The sequence below is a fragment of the Chrysemys picta genome, chromosome 4 (assembly GCF_011386835.1).
Source record: "Chrysemys picta bellii isolate R12L10 chromosome 4, ASM1138683v2, whole genome shotgun sequence".
Taxonomy (NCBI): Eukaryota; Metazoa; Chordata; order Testudines; family Emydidae; genus Chrysemys; species Chrysemys picta.
The window spans coordinates 142,119,769-142,136,406 of NC_088794.1; the positions used below are offsets into that span (position 1 = coordinate 142,119,769).

General features: G+C 43.3%; 3 protein-coding genes across 6 annotated transcripts in view; 1 reads left to right on the forward strand and 2 right to left on the reverse strand.

Moving 5' to 3' along the window:
- SLC38A6 (solute carrier family 38 member 6) overlaps positions 1–544 on the reverse strand; it is a 53,537-nt gene extending 52,993 nt beyond the window's left edge. Inside the window, exon 1 of the mRNA XM_042841290.2 lies at positions 404–544. The gene's annotated coding sequence lies outside the window, so the exon portion shown is untranslated. The remainder of the gene's footprint in view (positions 1–403) is intronic.
- TRMT5 (tRNA methyltransferase 5) lies at positions 10–10,584 on the forward strand. 3 transcript variants are annotated; one of them, XM_008168238.4, is made up of 5 exons: positions 10–143; positions 2,824–3,476; positions 4,443–4,567; positions 9,106–9,760; positions 10,296–10,584. In XM_008168238.4, the coding sequence occupies exons 1-5, from the start codon at positions 121–123 to the stop codon at positions 10,376–10,378; spliced, it is 1,539 nt and encodes a 512-aa protein (XP_008166460.1). In that variant the 5' UTR covers positions 10–120; the 3' UTR covers positions 10,379–10,584. The 3 variants fall into 3 exon arrangements, with proteins under 3 accessions (XP_008166460.1, XP_008166459.2, XP_042697222.1); XM_008168237.4 differs by having other exon boundaries at positions 82–176; XM_042841288.2 differs by lacking the exon at positions 10–143 and adding an exon at positions 1,408–1,546.
- Positions 10,585–15,920: 5,336 nt separating this feature from the next.
- MNAT1 (MNAT1 component of CDK activating kinase) overlaps positions 15,921–16,638 on the reverse strand; it is a 191,461-nt gene continuing 190,743 nt past the window's right edge. For both annotated transcript variants that reach the window (XM_065593796.1, XM_065593797.1), the window contains one exon: positions 15,921–16,411. In XM_065593796.1, coding sequence (XP_065449868.1) covers positions 16,291–16,411 — 121 coding nt within the window. In that variant the 3' untranslated portion in view covers positions 15,921–16,290. The remainder of the gene's footprint in view (positions 16,412–16,638) is intronic.

A 16,638-nucleotide genomic window follows, 5' to 3' on the forward strand; every position in this document is an offset into this window, starting at 1 on the left:
CCGGACTGGAGCCTCCCCCTAGAGACGGCCGGGGGGGGGAGGGGGGAGGCGGCGCCGCCTGATGCCGTCACTCTCCCCTCCCCCACGCCCGTTCGCCGGTCTCCGCCCGATGACGTCTTAATGCGCCTGAGGAGAGAGCACAGGTAGGCGCGCGCGCTGCGGGAGCCCGACATGAGGTGAGGGGCGGGCAAGGCTCGCAGCCCGGCCGGGGAGTCGGTTAGTGAGGAGGATACGGGGCCCCTGTGGGGGAAGGGCCGGGCCCTGGGTATCTGAGGGGAAGGCGCTGACCCCGCGCCGGAGCAGGAGGCTGCGGCCGCGCTGTGCAACTGGCGAGCCGCGACAGGGGACGGGACCCGGCCCACCTGTCCCCCTGGCTGAGGAGCGAGCCGGACCAGGGCGTTACCCGTTCTGGCCGGTGCCCGGCTGCGGCCCGGGCTGCAGAGAGACGCCGAGGTGGACGTTCCTGGTCTTTCTAGATCAGCTGCCCCGCCGGTGCCGTTCGCCCCCTGGAGAGTGACCGCACTGAAGCTCTCGTTTGCTTTACATTGTGCAGGGGGGTTGTTCGCGCCCCTCTCCGCCCAGCCCCTGGAAGGGCACCAGGACGGGGCGGTTCTTCTCTTTGTGGCCTTAGCTCCCAGGTCAGGTTCAGACGCACAGGAACAAGGCTGCAGCCAACACAGAAGGGAACGTTTAGTGGTTTAAAAACGTTTCCATCTGAAGCAAGTTCAGGGATCCATTTGTTGGTCTTTTGGCCCAAGTTGATCTGATCTTGCTCCTCTAAAACAAAACTGGACCCACTGGTCTGGAAGCTGCTGCTCAAACAAATTCAAAAAGGGGAGGCTAATGTAGTCAGTCTCTCTTCAAGGTTCAGTGTAAGGCATGGTCCACTTAAAAATTAAATTGAGCTAGCTACTGGTGCTCAGGGCTATAGGTAGGTTTGACCTAACTGCCGGTGCAGACAGAGGTAGGGCACTGGAAAAATTGTTCTGTTGACCTGATTACTGCCTCTTGGAGGGATGGATTATACATTGAAAGAAAACCACCTTACATTGATGTAGGAAGTGTCAGCACTACAGTAGCTGTCATATAGACATGCCCTAAAACATAATCAGGGAATGAATGCTGCAGATTGGGTCTTTGCAGCAAGACCTACCTGCTTCTGACCCAGTTCAAGTGCAACCTCAAGATTGATGTCAGATAGAACAGTCTATTGTTTTGGAGGGAGACTAGCAACAGAAAATTCTTCAGTTACTTTGAACCTAGCAAAATAAAGGCCTCAGTATACCATCCGAAGAACCTTGAACTGAATCCATTTTCATAGTGGCAATAAGTGCAGATTATGGAGCTAAGGAATTACTGATTGTCTTCCTTCTATACCAAGGAACAAACAAAACATTCATCAACTCTTGCAGCTTTTAGATTAATTTCAAGGCAAGCCTTTTAGGAGTGAATTACTTGTTGTATGAAGGGGACTAAAGAAAGCATGAGTGATTGTATTCAGGACTCCATTAGAGAGGAAACAGTCTTTCCAGAAAAATTTAAGAAGGTAAGTCTTCCCAAAATAATGTTGCCAAGTAGAGTTCCAAGTGGAAACAGTATCCAGACACTCTGAAATTCTGAACTCATCCAATGAGGAGTGGTAGCCACATTAACTGAGTAACTAGAGGGCATAAGGCACCCTCAATATGCTTTCCAGGAGCATTACTTAAGTCAGGTTTCCTACAAAGGGGCAGTCTAGTGGAATGGGACAAGGTGAGGAGTGAAACAAAAACTTATATGACCCACATCTGTTTCCGTTTCTGCGGTTTTGGGTGACAATTGGAAAGATCTCTACTTCCACCACCATATGGTAATCCTTTGTACAGCTGGCCATGCTAGCAGTTGATTTATCTAGCCCCAGAGGCGAAGGCACCAAAGCCCACTGGACTAGGCTTGTATATTTTGCACAATACTCAACTTAAGCTGTGAGAGCACATACAATCACCAATGCGTGTCCACTCTGAACACTGAGGAGCCTTTGAGTGAAAAAGGAGGCAAAAAAAAAAGTAAAAGATACACAGGAAAAGGATAGAAACACAAAGGAAAGGTGGTACCAACTGCATGAGGGCAGAGCAGGAAATGAGGGTGCACAGGGAGTGGATGGCTTTTTACCACCACCAAAAAAATCAACTGCATGACTTAAGAGCAATACAAATAAGACTTACGTCCAAACAACTGACTGCTATCATGGGAAAACTTACACAATGAGACACAGCACTCAGATACTATACTACAGTGATGAGTGCACTATGAAAACCTAGATAGACCTAGTGACAGGGGATAGCTCTACCTCTTCCTCTTGTAAAACCAATAGCCTCATTTTGTATATATTGAATGGGGAGGTAGAGCAGGCAGAAAGCAGCAGCCCTTAAGGGAAACACAAAGATAAAGACCGATTCCTGTTCCAGTTCAGTTTACCCTCCCACAAATGAGCTAAGTCCCTGCAGCGTGATTCCACCCACCAGCAACTGCAGTCTGGCTACCAGTGCTCACTGATCAGCTTTATCAGAGACAGCAAACAGATCTAAACATATTTGTCTTAATGGGAGCATCATCAGGCCCATCAATTGCAAGTACACTTCACCTTTGTGTATGGGTATGAGGTGATTGTCCACCATTACATAAAATTGGTTGAGAATTCTCTATGAACTATACAAAACTGTTGTGCATTACTTGATACAAACAAACTTTATTTTGTGAATTGCAAATCCATTTGACTTGCAGTATTTTTTTTTAAATGGAATGATTACATAATGTCTATAAAAGGAATAATTTCCCTTCTAGGATTTTATGGAGATTATATGGATACTCTGCTAGGCTACTGAAAACTAAACTTTTTAGAACAGCTGCATCAAATACATCATTTCCAGAAGTTTGGTTACTGCTGGTACAGTATTTTGAGAGATTACCTGGATTTTTTTGGGTAGTTCAGAGAAACAGTTTCTTTACAATGCCTGAAATTCTAGAAAATAAAGCTGATCTTGAATTGTATTCACCTCATCCTGAAGTACGTGGAATGACAACACTTGACAGAGCAGCTTTCAAAAGGACAATTGTTGTTCCAGTTCTAAAAGTGAAAAAAGAAGTAATAAACAAATTGTTAAAATCCCTCAAACATATAACACTGCATCGCCCAGGTCTGAAGCGAGTGATTGATGATCCAAAAGATGAAGACAGACTTGTTTTGTTGGATCCTCATAAAATATCAGCAGAATATTCACTGGGAGAATCTGAACAAGAAATATTAAAGCAGTTTAATATTGACCCTCAGGTGTCCAAGTATAACTTGGAACTGACTTACGACAATTTCAAGACTGAGGAAATCTTACGAGCGGTGCTTCCTGTAGGTCAAGATGTCACCTCTGGATTTACTAGGATTGGCCATATAGCTCACTTGAATCTTAGAGATCATCAGCTACCCTACAAACATCTGATTGGTACGTACAACCTTCACACTCAAATAACTTTGGGAGAAGCGTATAATTGGATAAGTCATTTTAACAAGTGCCTGAGCTAGAGATGATTATTTTGCACAGGGAAACCTTTTGGGAACCCTCATTGTTTTAAAATTTTCTTACCTTAAACAGCCTTTTATTAAAAGTGAATGCTTGGGTTAAAGGGCACTGGATCAGGCCTTTTTAATGTATAGTGAACTTGAAGTTAGTAGTAGTCATTTGACCTCACTGGGTCAGGCCCTTTGCCTGTAGCAAATTTCAGGTTAGGCCCATTAAGCTCAACTCCTTTATGGCAGGGAAGACCAAGATCAAAACTGTAATATTTTATTTATATAGCAGCTATAGCTTGCTACTCTAGTCTGCCTTTTGAACTTATGTTACTAGCTGATCTGGGTACCAGGAGAATCACGTTGATATGGGAGTTGAATCGGCCCTGTAGATAATGATAATTTATTATGTGTATTACAGTAGTGCTGAAATGCCCCAGAACACTACAGGTGAAGTGACTTGCCTAAGGTCACATGGCAGGTCAGTAGCAGAATTAAGTCTCCTGAGTTCCAGACCAGTGACCTACCCACTAGAGCAGCAGCTCCTAAACTTTATTGGTTCACATACCATCAACTTAAATGGTGAAGTGACTGGATGGATCATCAAGCTCACATATTATAGATTGGGAATCTCCGCAGTAGACAGTACTCTCTTCCTGAAGCACAAGAGCCTTCACTGGGAATCTAACCCTCTTTTTCAGTGTAAAATATTTGCACTAGGAGTTCCCTGTGACAGTGGCACTAGTGGAAATAATTTATAGCACACTGAATGATTTCACATGTAAGTCATTCTATAGGTAGTTTGCTTTTTTAAAATACAACTCAGAATTGCTGTCATATTTTACAGGATTTAAAGATTTAGCAACACTTAGTAGCTGAATATTTGATCCCTTTCTTGCAGGTCAGGTTATAATTGACAAGAATCCAGGAATCACCTGTTCAGTAAATAAAATCAATATTATTGACAACACTTATCGAAATTTTCAAATGGAAGTGCTAGCGGGAGAGGCCAATATGATAACAAAGGTACAGTTTTTCCTATTTTCTCCTGGCACAGCTAGTCAGACACACAGAATGCAGTTGAAGTGGAAGAGTAGATGTGATGGAAAGATACCATAAAACTTAAATGTTGTCCCAATCCCACCCCCGGCCCAGTATCTCAGTACTTAGCAGTCCTGTATGTGTTCTATGTGCCCCGGTCTACCTCTGCCTGGTGGGGGCTTCAGACGCTTGGCGGCATGGGTCCCTGCAGCCCCAGCTGCAGCTTCCTTCCTGCCGTCGAGCACGTTCCCTGGCCTGTCTGTCCCCGCCGGAAACAGCTCCTGCGGTGCTGGGTTCCGAGCTGCGCGGGGCAGCGAGGCCATAGGAAGGGTGGGTCCCCACCCACGTGGGAAGCCCGAGGCGCCCCACCCCCCCATATACCTCGCCCGAGCATTGTAGCCAGGGCAGCTGGGCTATGCTGCGGATCGTGCTGGGGCTGGGCGGACCCTGGCTTATGCCTCCCTATTTCCCCGGACATGTCCGGCTCTTTGGAAATTCCCCCCAGTTGGGGATTTGAGCACCAAAAAGCCGGACATGTCCGGGGAAATCCGGACGTATAGTAACCCTACTGTTAATATAATATCAATTGAAATTTATTAAATGTTTTTCTGCATTTTCAAATGTATTGATTTAAATTACAACACAAAATACAAAGTGTAGACTGCTCACTTTATATTTATTAAATATTTGCATTGTAAATGATAAAGTATTTTTCAGTTCATCTCAAACAAGTACTGTAGTACAATCTCTATCGTGAAAATGCAACTTACAAATGTAGAGATTTTTTTTTTGTTATATAACTGCACTCAAAAACAAAAACAATGCAAAAGTTTAGAGCCAACAAGTTCACTCAGTCTGACTCTTGTTCAGCCAGTCGCTAAGACAAACAAGATTTTACATTTACAGGAGATAGTGCTGCCTGCTTTTTGTTTAAGTCACCTGAAAGTGAGAACAGGCATTCGCATGGCACTTTTGTAGCCAGCATTGCAAGGTATTTACGTGCCAGATATGCTAAACATCCGTATACCCCTTCATGCTTCGGCTACCATTCTAGAGGACATGCTTCCATATTAATGACGCTCATTAAAAAAACCTTAATTAAATTTGTGACTGAACTCCTTGGGGGAGGATTGTATGTCTCCAGCTCTGTTTTACATGCATTCTGCCATATATTTCATGTTGTTGTAGTCTTGGATGATGACTCAGCACACGTTCATTTAAAGAACACTTTCGCAGCAGATTTGACAAAACGCAAAGAAGGTACTAGTGTGAGATTTCTCAAGATAGCTACTGCACTCGACCCAAGATTTAAGAATCAGAAGTGCCTTCCAAAATCTGAGAGGAATGAGGTGTGGAGCATGCTTTCAGAAGTCTTAAAAGAGCAACACTCCAATGCGGAAACTACATAACCTGAACCACCAAAAAAGAAAATCAACCTTCTGTTGGTGGCATCTGACTCAGATTATGAAAATGAACATGCTTTGGTCCACACTGGTTTGGATTGTGATCTAGCAGAACCTGTCATCAGCATGGACGCATGTCCTCTGGAATGCTTGATGAAGCATGAAGGGACATATGAATCTTTAGCGCATCTGGCATGTAAATACCATGTGACGCCGGCTGCAACAGTGCCATGTGAATGCCTATTCTCACTTTCTGGTGCCATTGTGAAGAAGAAGCAGGCAGCATTATCTCCTGCAAATGTAAACAAACTTATTTGTCTGAGCAATTGGCTGACCCACTAGACTTGTAGGCTCTAAAGTTTTACATTGTTTTATTTTTGAATGCAGTTATTGATGCACATAATTCTACATTTGTAAGTTCAACTTTCACGATAAAGAGATTGCACTACAGTACTTGTATGGGGTGAATTGAAAAATACTACCTTGTTTTTTACAGTACAAATATTTAATAAAAAAATATAAAGTGAGCACTGTACACTTTGTACTCTGTGGTGTAATTGAAATCAATATATTTGAAAATGTAGAAACATCCAAAAATATTTTAAATAAATAAATGTTGCTTAATCATGTTTTTTTTTTTAATCACTTGACAGCCCTAGAAGTTACTAATTTAGAACTTAGGTTCCCTTCCCCTTCCAAAAACCCCAAACTATTTTTACATTGTTAAATACATTTGGTGGAAGAAAATAAGGTAAGTGCTTTGGATTCACTTTGCGTAGTGGAGTGCCTGGAGCAAAGGCTAGGACTTACATTCTGTTCCTGTGTCTACCACTGACTGACTGTGACCTAGGCAAGAGATTCTATGCCTCAGTTTTCCCCTTTTGTAACACTTTGGTAGATGTTTTATGACCCTTGGGTGAAAAGCACTAATTATCAATACATAGAAAGTACTATTAATTTAACTGGGCTGTTAAGGCTTAGACGGGAGTTAAGGCAACAATTACTAATTTGGCAATTCATTTTTAAAATTTTTTGGTTAAATTTAATTAGGTTTCCTCCGAAACATAATTAAATAGTTTGTGCCTGTAAGAGCTGGCAGAATACACAGATAGAAAACATTTTAATCAGATCAACAGTCTGATGATTTCATTCAAGATTGCAAGGTGGCATTAGCTCATAATTAAGCATATTTGAGCTATGTTTCTCTACTACTGGAGTTCTTGCACTGTGGGTATGAGAGTGTAAAATAGTTTTGTATTATGTCTATTGGCAATGCAAATGGTAGTGAGTCTGATTATTCATCATAGATTACTTGTCAAGCTAGCACAAAAAAAATTTCAGATCGGAGAGGGGAAGGTGTGAGGCTTCCTGGAGGTACCCAGCGTTGTAAGGCACCTTTTTACCACCTGCCCATATTGTGAGGAATGCTTGTCTGTGCCTGCCTGGGGGTCAGCTCCCCAATTCCACCTGCAACACAGGCACTCCCCTCTAGGCCTCGCAGGCCCCACTGTTACTCTGAAGGTTAGCAATAGGCAAACCCCAATCCTCTAGCCCTCAGTGTGTCTCCCTGGACTTTCCAGCCCCTGGTCCACTGTACACTTGCAGTATTGACAGTCACTGCTTCCAAAGGAACAGTACACCCCAGCTTACCATTTCAGATCACCACTCTGTTTAGCACACAGCACTTAGATATGTTGATTGTTAAATAAACTTATACTTGATTGCACTAAGCATAGTAATAGCAAGTGGTAGTATTGGAAACAAATGATTACATATAAAGTAACATATCCCAGAGCCTAGACTTAATTAACAAGATACTCTCAGGTCTTGTAGAATATTGCTCACCCAGAATCCTTGCAGCACTGTCACAGCCAGGCTGGCTGTGACCCTTCTTTCATGAGAGAAGTATGCTGTCAGTTTGCCTCCTAGATGAAGGATACATTGTGTTTCTCTCCCCCCCCCCCCACTCCACTATACCAGCCCAATACTTTGTCTTTATTCATAAACACGACCCCCTCCCCTTCTTCTCCCCACCCCAGCTGTTTGTTTCATTTTGTAGGTTTCCTTTCTTGTAGATTTTGCAATCTCTCACTTTGCAACTGGCTTAGTATGTGAATAGGCATACTGCATGGGGCATACAATACCCAAATGGCCAGAGAGGGAGATAGGTGTCTGTTACCTCCTACCTAAAATGAACATTTTTGAGGTTTGTCTTCACTTCAAGACCATAGGAAAATAATTTTTAGTAGAGATACATAACTCAAATATTATCCATTCAGACATTTAGCAATGATTACGGTGACCAGAGGACTACTGGCTCGAGGTAGAAATCTCCCATATCAGCCTTTGGTAAACTATTATACATATATCCAACCTTGAAGGTGCCTGTAAAACCCTGTGTACCCTTTGTGCCCTCTGCCAGTTGGCACCAAGAGGTCCTTGTGTCACAGAAAGTAAAGGGGGTTTTATATCACCACCTCACTTTAGTAATCATTAGTACACTCTAAGAACTTTAGGTATCTCAAACTTCCTGTTTGATGGGGGTCAGTAACCTGGACTATGCCACCTGTGAAGGCCAAGTGCAATACAGTTTCAGAGTTTGTAGAACTGGCTACCAAGTAGCTGAATTTGATCCACCACTGCCATACTTGCATTTTCATCCTGTTATTTACTGTGGATTCTAGAATGAGGAGGATTTGAGGAATCTTCTGAAACCAGCTACTAATAAAGCAATTATCAGCCAGTCACAAAGTCCTTGAAGGGACTATTTTTTAAAATGGTCATTTTAAGTTGTTGCTTTTTTCCCCACCTTGTGCTTTACATATGACAGCTACCTGGATTGATTGACTGAAATATTCCTTATTTGGCCACAGAGGACCAAATAATGGTCCTTTTATAGAAAGAGCTGGGCTGGGAAAGCCAGTTGGCATTGAAAATGTTTTCTGATTAACAGAATGTTTATTAAATAAGATCAAGATTCTCTTGTCCTATCAGTGGCATGAACATCAATGTTCCCATTACATTTTAGTAAAATGTTTAATAAATTGATTGATTAAACATACATGTATGTCTGGAATCTAAATACAGGTGGTTTAAACAAATGTCTTGGACTTTTTTCAGACTAGAGAAAACAACATCACCTATGAATTTGACTTTTCTAAAGTCTATTGGAATTCCCGTCTAAGCACAGAACATGGCCGTATCATTGAACTTTTAAAGCCAGGTGACGTTCTATTTGATGTCTTTGCCGGGGTTGGGCCTTTTGCCATTCCAGCTGCAAAGAAAAAGTGCAGCGTATTTGCAAATGATCTCAACCCTGAATCCTACAAATGGCTTCTACACAACTGTAAATTAAATAAAGTGGACAAAAACATAAAAAATTTCAATATGGATGGTCGGGATTTTCTTCTGGGGCCAGTTAAAGAAGAGCTAACCAAGGAACTGCCACTTCTGACAAAAGAAAGGAAAAACACTCTGCACATAGTCATGAATTTGCCAGCTTTGGCTATCAAATTTCTAGATGTTTTCAAACATTTATTAGACGGAAAGCCATGCAGCACTGACCTCCTTCCCACAGTGCACTGTTACAGCTTCTCAAAACATGATAGTCCAGCCAAAGACGTTCAAGAATGGGCTGAAGTTTTTCTGGGAACTTCTTTAGAGGGACGCTGTTCTACTCATCTGGTGAGAAGTGTTGCACCAAATAAGGAAATGATGTGCATCAGTTTCCAGATCCCAGCTGAAGTGCTGTTCAAGAAGCAGTGTACTCATGAAGGTAAATTAAAGTCCAATGCTGGAAACTTTAGGGTTTTTCAGTTGTATACTTTGTCTCAAATTATACTTGAGAAAAAAAGACTGCATTTGATGGATTTAAAACTAGAATTCTCTCAGCTATGGGGCTGATTCGAGTCTCATTTAGTGGTGTAATTCCAATTTGTTAGTCCTAATTTAGATACCCTCCTGCACTAAGTAACACAGGCAGACCCTTGTGAAGTCAGTTGTAGAATCAGAGCCTCTAAATTGGCAGGATCAGGTTCTATAAATTTTAATTGGAAAACTTGACGTTCACGTAGAAACTCCTATTGAGTTCAGTAGGGTCAGGCTTTAGTCCCAGTAAGGTTAATGGCGTTGACTCATCACATGCTTACCTTCCACCCTCCCTGACACCCTCCTCCTCTGACAACTTTGACACTGGACTCTTTGTCCTGTTCATTGAAGTGCCACAAGTCCTGTGTATGTTTTAGTGTCGAGACTGTTTTGTGTAGAAATGTATTAAATGTTAATGTACTACTTTCTGAACTTTGTTCCAGAGAGTCCTGTGGAACCAGCTTCTAAACGTTTGCGCCCAAATGAAGACTCTCCTGAAGAAAAATTGACTAGTTTAAAAGACTAGTTAATACTGTTTTGGTTATTTTGTGCAAGAGAGCTAGGTGGGAAATCTACCCTCAAGTCACTGAAAGCAGAATGGATTTACCCCCATACACCAAGAAAATAGTCATAATGCATAATTATTATTTTTTTTAAATTCCAGGATCAGTAACTAGACAGGATCATTTCTTTTATTGCAGAGAATATTAAACTTTTTATTTTCTCATGTTATGCGTTAGTTCTGTCATATGTTTGTCCGGGTGGGGGGGGATGGCCAGGGAGGGTGTGATAGCACAAAGATTGTGAATGTTTCCAGATGTAGCTTTATTTTGGGCATTTGCAGTTTATGGCAAGACATTTTTATTGTAAATGTTTTAGATTGGACAACATGGCCCATTCTATTTTTTTAGAACTTTTATAAGGAGAATTGTAGTTATGTTAGGGAAGGCCATCTGTATTTAGAATCATAGAATATTATGGTTGGAAGAGACCTCAGGAGGTCATCTAGTCCAATCCCCTGCTCAAAGCAGGACCAACACCAACTAAATCATCCCAGCCAGGGCTTTGTCAAGCTGGGCCTTAAAAACCTCTAAGGATGGAGATTCCACCACCTCCCAAGGTAACCCATTCCAGTGTTTCACCACCCTCTTAGTTTCCAAATATCCAACTTAGACCTCCCCCACTGCAACTTGAGACCATTGCTCCTTGTTCTGTCATCTGCCAGCACTGAGAACAGCCTAGCTCCATCCTCTTTAGAACCCCCCTCATTCTTCTCTTCTGCAGACTAAATAACCCCAGTTCCCTCAGCCTCTCCTCGTAAGTCATGTGCCTCAGCCCCCTAATCATTTTTGTTGCCTTCCACTGGACTCTCTCCAATTTGTTCACATCTCTTCTGTAGTGGGGGGACCAAAACTGGACGCAATACTCCAGGTGTGGCCTCACGAGTGTTGAATAGAGGGGAATAATCACTTCCCTCGATCTGCTGGCAGTGCTCCTACTAATACAGTCCAATATGTCATTAGCCTTCTTGGCAACAAAGGCACACTGCTGACTCATATGCAGCTTCTTGTCCACTGTAATCCCCAGGTCCTTTTCTGCAGAACTGCTGCTTAGCCAGCAGTTTGTGCAAGCAGAACTGGGCTCTTTCACGTGCAGACAGGTTTGGTGCTTACATGTACTGGATTTGCATGAATGGAGAGTGCATTAACACACAAACAGTTTTTGTGTAAGCAAGACAGCTTTTTGAAAATTTGACCTAAGGTACAAGTAAACACACATACCTGTGCCACTGTAATGATAAATGGTATCACCACCAAACTTATTTAGCTCGGTTTTAGAGAACTCTGTACTTACTAAAGCTTGAAAGACGCTGCTGCCTAGTAAGTGGCCATTAGTACCCAATACAAGTGATTTAGTTTTGCTTCAGTGCAAGCTTGTGGCTAGGGCACTGAACTGGGATTTGTAAATCCCAAGGCCAGAAGGGACCATTGTGATAATTTAGTCTGACCTCCTGTGTAACAGGCCATAGAACACTTCCAAAATAATTCCTTTTGAAACTAGAGCATATCCTTACAAAAAACTCAAATTTTTCAATTAAGTTTTAAAAATTGCCAGTGATGGAGAATCCACCACAACCCTTAGTGAATTGTTCGAGTGGTTAATTATTCTCTCTGTTAAAGGTATGCCTTATTTCCAGTTTGGATTTGTCTAGCTTCAAATTCCAGCCACTGTACCCCAGAGAGTTAAGTTCACTTGCTAGGTGATCTTGGGCAAGTCATTTAATCCCTCTTATTTACATTGTATACTTTAAGTGACCCAGTACACTTTAGGATCTTTAGCACTTATTTGAGAATTGCTCTTACCTTTCCAGTTCATGTTTAAGTTGTTGTCTCATTTTGTTCACAATAAATATTTGCATATAAATGAAGTACTTGAATTTAGGCACATCCAAGGCTAGATTTTCTGAATACTGAGTACAAAACTGCACCTGCAATTATGGCTTCTGCACCCATATTTAGAAATGGGACATAAAAATAGCCAGTTAAGTATCTCATCATTTGCACATGTTCTTAGCATGACTGCATTCACATTTATGACCAGACAGCTAAAGCGTTACAACTCAACAAGTGGAAGGAATTACCTGGGAAACCAAAGCAAGTGCTTCTCTAATGTCATCCTGTGTGAATTCAAACAAGTACCCGTTCACATCACTGCTTGTACACGGTACAGCCAATCTAGAATACGGTGCAAAAGTACGGAACTTGCCCAGCTGCCTTTCTGCCACCACTACAGAAGCTCCTGTTTAATGTTAACTGTTCTACACCCAGTTCTCTCTTGCTTCATGTGCCTCCCTTAGACACTACCTGGAGCAAGGCTGTCACTTTCTTGTGATACCAACCCCCTTTTCCTCTCCCTCGAAAAAGCTGACCAGCTCGTTTTTAACAGATTTTTAAGATAAAGCTGAAAACTTTACTTCATCTCTACCTATACTAGAAGCTCTGGTTCTATTCCCCAGTCAAAACTGCTTTCATCTCCTATGCTCCCCTTCAAACACTGGTCCATGTCACTTCTCCCCAACCAGGCTAACAGTCTCAAACCTAGCTAACCTTTGCTGCTTGTTAAGCTTGCTGTCTAGCTTCTGCCATCTGTTGGCAGAGGCTGATATTCCTCACTCTGTGGTTTTGTTCTCATCCCCCGTCTCCAATTTAATCTGTTACTTTAAACTCTATAATGCATATAGACAACCGGGGCTTTGAAGGGCATTAGCCTTTCCTCCTCCTCCAAAAATAGGGATTGCATTCATAGAGGAAAGTTTGGAACTGAAGTTCATTTATCTCAATTTATTAAAAGTAGACAAATTTAGTCATGATACAAAAGTACTCATTAAAGTGATACTCAGGCACCATTATGTTTTAACTCTAGCTCTCCCCTAAATAAAAGAAGTTGCCGAAACTGTCTATAGCAAAATAGAGACAGCTCATCTTGTCCTTGGCCAGTTCCTTTTCCATGTAGTCAATGCACTTACCTGATTCAATACAGAAGTAAAACCTCTGCTGACTGCATACCCCTAGTTGTCACCTACCACCCCATACTGGAACCCAGACAGGGTATCAGCAAACAATTACAACCCATACTTAGTAGGGACCTATCCTGAAAGAAACCTTTTGGCCTTCAAACAACCCTCCAGCCTCTTCAAGCTCATCACCAGAAGCAAGCTCCCCATAGACCAGGACACACCAACTCAAAGCAACACCAGACCCTGCCAGAACAACATGCAAAACCTGCAGACATCTCCATTGCTACAATGATCAACGCCCCCCCCCCCCCCAATACATCTTTCAAGATCCATGGATCCTACACATGCCTATCACAACATGTGGTGTCCCTCATCCAGTGCACTAAATGCCCCAACAACAACTATGTAGATGAAATCAGCCTTTCACTACAGTCTCGGATGAAGTCACACAGGAAAATTATAAAAGAAACTCCATCGCCTATGGGTGAACACTTTTCACAAAGCGCTCACTCTACATCTCACCTATCAATCCTCATCCTCAAAGGAAACCTGCACAACGCTTTCAAAAGATGAGCCTGGGAGCTGAAATTCATAACTTTGCTAGACACTAAAAGTCATAGACTGAATAGACACACTGGAGTTGCATAACTCACTAATTCCCTCCTCCCCCTTTTTTTTGTTCGGACTACAGGGGTCTTAATGCGCCCACTTCACCTTGTATGGTCCCTTAGAATGTGTGTTAACTACTTATGCTAAACTATCTGATCTTTTATTTAGCTGTGACACTTACCTTTCCCAGACTTAAACTTTCGAGCTACACAGAGCTCTTCTTCGTCTCTCAGCAACAGAAGTTAGTCCAATAAAAGATACTACCTCACCCACCTTGATATCCTGGGACCGACATGGCTACAACAACACTGCATACCTGGGAAAGGACAGTCCTGAAGTTACTGGCCTGGGACCCCACCCTCTCCGCAACTGTTTCTAAGGCTAGGGCTCCACTAGAGAGCTTGCAGCAGCTCTAAGCTGATGGGAGAGAGCTCTCCCCTGGGCTTATTGACTCCAGCCCAGGGGTGGGCAAAATACATCTAACATTTCTGTCTGGCCCACCAGGCTCTTTGGCTGCTCCCTCACGATCTCCGGGCTGCTAGAAGTCCTGCAGCTTCCAGGAGCAGCGTGGGGCCATGGCAGGAAGGCAGCCTGCCTGAGCGCCCTGCTGCGCCGCCGGCTGGGAGCCACCTGCACCTCGCACCCCCTCCCACACCCCAGCCCCAAGTCAGAACCCTTCCTGCACCCAAACTCCTTCCCAGACCCTGCACCCCCATCCCCTGCCCCAGCCCGGAGTCCCCTCCAGCACCAAACTCCCTCCCAGAGCCCACACCCTTCTCCTGCACCCCAACACTCTGCACCAGCCCGGACCTCCCTCCTGCATTCAGAACCCGCCTGCCCTCCATTAATAGAGTAGAAATGTGTGGCCCGTGACGACTTACCAAACTCCATGGAGTGCCCCCCCCCCGCAAAAATTATTGCCCACCCCTGCTCCAGCCCCTGCAAGGGGAGAAGTACTACTGCTGACATAAGTGCCAGTGTGGACAGCACTAGGTTGGCATAAGTTATGTCGCTCAGGGGGATGGCTATTTCACACCCCTGAGCGACATAAATTACGTCAACTTAAGCTGGAGTGTAGCCTTAGTCTAAGATTTGTGGCAGCAGCAAGCTGTGGGGCAAGAGTATCCAGGTAGTCAGGTCTATGGGAATGAGAAAGCAGTAGGAGACTGGAGGTGGATGTGCCTGCCCTGAGAAACTTCTAAACTAGGGGTGCTCAAACTTTTCCTCTCGTGCCCCCCCTCCCTCTTACCTGTAATGGAACGTGTCTGCGCCCTTCCTCACACACACACACACACACACACACACACACACACACACACACACACACACACACCCCCACACACACCCTTTCCAAGGGCCAGGGCGGAGCTGGGGGCAGAGCAAGACTGGGTGGCACTCTTTCCCGGGCCCTGCCGTGCTCCCCGGATGTTCCTCTGTGCTCCGCTGTGTGGTGCGTCCCACAGTTTGGGGACCACTGTTTTAAACTGTCACAGAAAACTTGCTCTGCTTAATAAAGGAGCTGTGTTGAGGGAGCGGGGGGGGGGGGGTGACAAAATGATGAAGCAAAGGTTTGTTGCATTCTTTTCTATATCATTTGGCCTCCTTTAGCCTTCTCCGGTTAGAACCACTTGAACTAGTAATGATGCTCCACTTAAGCTTATTCTCCAGGAACACAGGTGAAGGATTCTTAGCCAGGGACTTTACTGCCACTTTCTGGACAAAGGTAACATGAGGAGTGACATCAAATATGCTGTCAGCACAGCTCCACGTTTTCTTGTCTCCCGCTACGGGCATTAGGAAACAAACCCACTCGTCTAGGCTGGAGAAAATAGTTTTATGGGGGAAAAAAACATAGGTTTGAATATTGACTCAATGTTATAATCAAAATGGCATTTAAATGCTTGTGCAAATAAAACCCTGCAATAAGAGTAAAACCACAAAATTTAATAAAAAGTCTGGTTTTATTTTAAAAAATTTACAAGTCTCTTTTTTAAACCTCAAACATCCATAGCTGAATTATTCACATCTTCCATTAGATGTGGCTTATTGCTTCAGCCCCTCTCAGCGAAGTGCCACATGACTAAAGAGTTCCCCTTCCGCAAAAATGTATCCACCACTTTACAAAGCTCTTGTGCAGACTTAAAAAAAAAAAACTTTAGTAAAGCCAGCTGTGCTTAAGTATTTTATATATATATGAAAAAGGTGACAGCAGGTTAACGATAGTGCAGATGGCAGCAGTTTCACTGGAGGTTTGCTTGACTTGCTCCTTGCTCCAGTCCGGTGCCCACTGCTCACAGGCCGGTGTATGCAGGCTAGCTGGGATGCCAGAAAAGCCCACTGAAAGCATCCTGTAGGGCTCGGTGACAAGCCAGGGAGGAAGTGTAGCCCCCAGCAAGATCCTGTGGAGAGGTGGCTCGGACATGGTTTAGATATCTAAAACAAACAGAAACATCGTTTTAGGCCAAAACCCATTATCATATATACTGTGGGAACCCCAAGAAGTTTTTTTTAAAGTTCCCACCACTGAAAACTTTTCCAACTAGAAACGATAGTGAGCAAATATATTTAGCCTCTCCCATAATTGTTCAATAAGCAAAGTATCCTGAATGATTTCTAACATACTTAAAGCACAAATTATTAAAGAGTCAGACCACATAAAT

Coding starts and splice junctions, on each gene's coding strand:
- TRMT5 (XM_008168238.4), top strand. CDS start 121: ATGCGCCTGAGGAGAGAGCACAG. Junction 144..2,823: donor CGCCTGAGGAGAGAGCACAG/GTAGGCGCGCGC, acceptor TTTCCCTTCTAG/GATTTTATGGAGATTATATG. Junction 9,761..10,295: donor GAAGCAGTGTACTCATGAAG/GTAAATTAAAGT, acceptor ACTTTGTTCCAG/AGAGTCCTGTGGAACCAGCT.